Here is a 5,623-nt window from a genome sequence, read left to right on the forward strand (position 1 = left end):
AGTGTTTTTCCCCTTTCTGTTTTCTCCCGAAAAGCCTGTGATATGCATAAGTTGTTCATGCATTGAAGTTTAACTGGTTATAGTATGCTGTTCTAGATTCCTGCAATTGAACTCTGCTTTTCACTAATGATTTTCTTTTTTGTTTTTTTATTACGGTTTATCGTGGTAATATTCGGAAACCAATTAATACAGCGTTGAAATGCTAAAAATGTTTATTTTTTAATTACGGAATTAAACAAATAAACTTATTATTACATTAAGAGTAAATTACACTTTCTTTCCTTGTGAAATGTTATATTACATTGTCCTCTTCTCTTATGTTAAAAATTACATTTTCCTCCCTTGAAAGATTTGAAAACATGGTACTTTGCTGTTTTTTTTTTTATATTTTCCATTAAATTTTCGATAACTTCAGTTATAAAAAATATATTATGAAAATATATTTTATATTATTCCTCCCTCAGAAAATGCAAGTTATTGTGGTAGCTGCCCTCTCTTTCTGTGTTAGAATATATTACACTTTTTCTCATTTAACTAATGCAAATGCAATTACGCTTTACTATATATATTTTAAAATTAAAACTTATATATATTTGTTAAGGGAGATGAGTGTGCATTTTAATAAAATGTAATGCTTCATCTTTAAGGGGTGGTAGTTAAAGGATATTTTGGTAATATATTTTTTATAACGGAAGTTAATGGAATTTTTTTTAAAAAAAAGTGCAAAATGTTAAGTATTAAAATCTGTCAAGAAAGAGGAGGGAAGTATAATTTACTCTTCAATAAATTGTTATGGTCACTTTTTGTCTCGTATTTTAATTGAAGATGTTTCTAAGTGAAAGAATTATTTCTCTAACTATTACTGTTCACGGGGTTAAAATCTCTTAAAGATACAATAATTAGCTTCTTTACCTTGGGTAAAAAAACTAGACTTTATAGTAAAACTGTAAAAGCTAAGATAATGAAGGAGCGACATATATCTCTTCAAAGACATCCGAATAAATTGGAAATGAGAGATCAAAACTAGCAATTATGTGGCTACTTTGTACCCATATTACCATTCACAAGTAACTAACTTATAGAGCTTTCATAAATTAAAATCAATTTCAAGAGTTTACTCATAAACTTGTAGGAGTTTACGTAATAAAAAATTAATATTAAAAATATAGTAGTGTCATATGACAAATTTTTTATCCCAATAATAAAAAAAATTAAAAAATTATTTAAATAATACAACCCAAAAATTATTTACACAAATGATACAAATCATTATTTAGGGTGAGAAATTGATTTCTTTTTTATCATTTTTACTCAATGCTAAATTGAGTAAAATTGTACTTGTTATTCTAGTTATTAAATATGTATTTAGTGTCAATTTGACCGACACTAAATAAAAAAATTACACATTATGAAATTGGTTTCCAGTTCCACAACTTAAAAATGAAAAAAAAAATAAAAAAATAAAACAAAGGAGCGACATATATCTCTTCACTAGTGAAAACATTTTAAACAGAGTTAATTTTAGGTGATTAAATTTCAAACTCTTTAACTAGTTACTTAATTGACTCGAGAGTTCATGCAAGTTTACACCAGTTTACTAAACTTAGCCAAAACATAATTTACATAATCAACTCATTTTATCTGATAAACTTGTAAATTTTAGATTTAATTCAAGAGTTTGATAATTACATGTATCAAAATTATAATAAAAAAATAAGAATAATAAAATAAAAATTAAATATAATCGATAAGTATGAACTGACTTTTATAATTAATATTACATCAATTAAACAGGATTACAGTAAAAAGAGCGATGCACGTAACCGAAACATTTATTTAGTCTTACACTTGTCTCTCACTCACTGCCAGGAAGCAAAAGATTGTTCTTCGTCAGTATCCATCCAATTTTCTGAAACTGAACCAGTAATGGATTGTTCTTAGTCACCACCAAACGCCTGATTCCATCATCATCAGTTTGAATTCCAATATCCCCACATGTGCTACCCTCAAGCAGTGGACAGAACAAAAGCTTATAACCGAGAGGGTGAGCTTTCTCAATTTTAAACCAACCATCTACTATGTTTTTGTACTCAGCAAGTTTAACAGCGGGTCCTTCAGGTAGACCATCCACAATACCCCAATCACCAGTAAGAGGGATACAAGACGGCATAACTGGAAAAAAACCGAACGAAATGCTCAAAGGATGGCCTTCGGCGATAACAGCGACTCGTAATGGGGATGAAATAATTGTTCCAATCCCCTTATCGAGCTCATTGCGAGTTTGCGCAACAGTGAGAGGGCATCTTTCATTTCCAGTTGCACGTACTACTAGTCCACCACCACTTCCTCTCATGACCGGCAACACAGAATATTGGCCACCATTTTGAAGAACACCACCATCCGTGTCGAGCACGACATCAGCGGTTGCAGAAGGTAGGTATGAGGTGAAGATGGCAGAAAGTAGAAAGAGAGCGAACAAGGTAGAGCTCTTCATTTCTTAGGCTGCTATGGAAGGCTTTTCTTTTTCAGATGCATGAATTGAATATTCAACGTTGGAAGAAGCTATTTGTAGACGTGGCGGTCACAATGGGAGTTCGGGATAATATGAACCTGGGGTTGGAAATTCTTTTTAGGATAGGGTAAAGATGAGTGAACACCTACATGCTATTTAAAATTTTTAAGAGAGGAAGTGAGAGAATTATAGGTATGATAAGTAATATAATTTAATAGAAGAGACAGAAAAATAATGAGTGTCAAATAGATATTTGTAGCAAACGAGTGTTTATATATCATAGTCACCTTTATTTTACATAAATTTATACAATAAACTAGTTGAAATTGCTACAAATTTTTAGAATATTCTTAAATATAATATGTATGAAAATGGTAGAATATCCTAGAACTATAATGTGTATGAATATGGTAGAACAATCTAGAACTATAATGTGTATGAATATAATAGAACAATCTAGAACTATAAGTGTATGTATAAGATAGAAAAACCTAAAACTATCATGATACTAATCTATCATGAAAACTCTAGAAAGACCTAAAGTAATGTAGAAACATTCACCATCATTGAGAGGTTAGTGACTTAGCCTATAAATAAACAATTGGTATGTTGTAATTGATCATCCAAGAAATCAATGACATAGCCTTCTTTCTAAAGTAATTTTCTAAAATTATCAACTATCATCTAATCAACTACCAACAGTGATATCAGAGCTACGTTCAGTCATACATTGGACGTAGTTATATTACCTACCTACCATTCCAAAATCCTCCCAACTACTTCAAAAATTTCCTTTGTACTATTAACCCACTCCAATAATATTTTTTCTAAGCTTTGGATAACACTACTCAATTGTTAACTATTTCTGTCCCTATCTTCAATGGTGAAAATTATGATTTTTGGCGTGTTAAAATGGAAACATATTTTTCATCTCAAGATTTATGGGACATAGTAGAAGAAGGCTTCACCGTTCCCGCGGATACTTCAGCTCTTAATGCATCTCATGAAAAAGAGTTGAAGAAAAATAAACAGAAAAATTCAAAGGTGTTGTTCACCTTGCAACAAGCGGTGACTGATCCAATTTTCCCAAAAATTATGGGAGCTAAGACTTCCAAAGAAGCGTGGAACACATTGCAGGAGGAGTTTCAAGGAAGTGTTAAGGTACGTGTCGTTAAACTTCAATCTCTAAAAAGAGATTTTGAACTATTGAAGATGAAGGAGTCTGAGACAGTTAAAGATTACTATTCTAAAGTTAAAGAAATAGTTAATCAAATCAGAGCTTTTGGGGAAGATATTCTTGACAAGAAAATTGTTGAGAAAATTCTAATTACAATGCCCCAAAAGTTTGACCTAATCGTGACAATGATTGAGGAAACCAAAGATTTATCCACTCTATCAGAGACAGAACTTGTGGGCTCTCTTGAAGCATATAAGCAAAGACTGTATAGGCATAAAGAAGATACACTTGAAAATGTCTTCCAGTCAAAGTTTAAATTTCAGCCCCAAAACAAAGAAAATGGAGGAAAGAAAAATTATGGAGAAACTTCCAAAAGAAGAGAAGGATCTAGGATTTTCCTTAAGAACAAAACAGATAAAAATCCTCCATGCAATATATGCAAAAGGCAAGGCCACACAAAGAGAAATTGTTGGTTCCGTAATATGCCACAATGCAACCATTGTAAGAAGTTCGGGCACGTAGAGAAAAATTGTCGAAACAAAAATAGACATCAAGCTAATATCGCAGAGGAGCATGATCAAGAACAATGTATGTTCTATGCCACTCAAGACTCAATAAAAGAAAAGGGAGGAAGCTGGTACTTGGATAGTAGATGTAGCAATCACATGGCCAAGGATGAGAATATTTTCAAAAACATTGACGAGTCTGTCAAAGTCAAAGTTCGACTGGGAAATGGAAGTGTGGTTGAATCAAAAGGCAAAGACACTGTCATGGTGGAGACAGATAAAGATACGTGACTCATCCATGATGTCTTACTAGTTCCCAGCTTAAAAGAAAATCTTCTAAGCATTGGTCAAATGATGGAGAGAGGCTACACACTTCACTTTGAAGGAGGTGTATGCAAAATCTTAGACAACAAAAATAAAAGGTCTGAGATAACCCAAGTAAAGATGAATAAGAGCAATAGAAGCTTCTCTCTAAATTTAAAACATGCAACAAACATTGCCATGAAGGTACAAGTTGATGATTCATGGCTATGGCATCGAAGATTTGGCCACTTCAACACACATGCCTTGAAGTTGTTACACGAGAAGAACATGATGATAGATCTTCCAAGCATAAATGAGAACAATGAAGTGTGTGAAGGATGTCTCCTTGGTAAACAACATCGATTTCCTTTCTCAACAAGCGGAGCATGGAGAGCGAAAGATCTATTGGAGCTGATACATACGGACGTTTGTGGACCAATGATGACGCCATCACATGAGAACAACAGGTACTTCATACTCTTCATTGATGACTTCTCTAGAATGACATGGGTATATTTTCTAAAAAAAAAAATAAGAAGTCTTTGGAGTATTCAAAAAGTTCAAGGCCCTTGCTGAAAATCAAAGTGGAAAACGGATAAAAGTACTAAGAAGTGATCGCGGCAAAGAGTACACCTCTCGCGAGTTTGAAAGATTTTGTGAGGATGAAGGCATTGAGCGACAACTTACAGTCGCATATTCTCCTCAACAAAATGGAGTGTCCGAGAGAAAGAATCGCACAGTTATGGAAATGGCTAGATCGATGCTCAAGGAGAAGGGACTACCTAACACATTTTGGGCTAAAGCAGTCTACAATGCTGTTTACATACTCAATAGATGTCCAACTAAGTCTATAAAAGACAAGACTCCAATTGAAGCTTGGAACAGGAAGAAGCCATCAGCAAAGCACCTAAGGGTCTTTGGATCTATATGCTACATTCATATTCCAGATGTGAAGAGGCACAAGCTTGAAGACAAGAATATACGAGGTATCTTCCTTGGGTATAGCAATATCTCTAAGGGCTACCGTATCTATAACTTGCAAACTAAGAAACTCGTCATCAGTCGAGATGTTGAAGTTGATGAGTACACTTCTTGGAATTGGGATGAAGAAAAAGTGGAGAAGAA

The 5,623-nt window shown here is 33.3% G+C and overlaps 1 protein-coding gene across 1 annotated transcript; it reads right to left on the reverse strand.

Moving 5' to 3' along the window:
• Window positions 1–1,723: 1,723 nt before the first annotated feature.
• Window positions 1,724–2,635, reverse strand: LOC114414440 (trypsin inhibitor A-like). The gene has a single exon (XM_028378710.1). It carries the CDS (start codon window positions 2,492–2,494, stop codon window positions 1,856–1,858), a length of 639 nt encoding a protein of 212 aa, XP_028234511.1. The 5' UTR covers window positions 2,495–2,635; the 3' UTR covers window positions 1,724–1,855.
• Window positions 2,636–5,623: the final 2,988 nt, after the last annotated feature.

Source organism: Glycine soja, chromosome 1 (genome assembly GCF_004193775.1).
Source record: "Glycine soja cultivar W05 chromosome 1, ASM419377v2, whole genome shotgun sequence".
NCBI lineage: Eukaryota > Viridiplantae > Streptophyta > Magnoliopsida > Fabales > Fabaceae > Glycine > Glycine soja.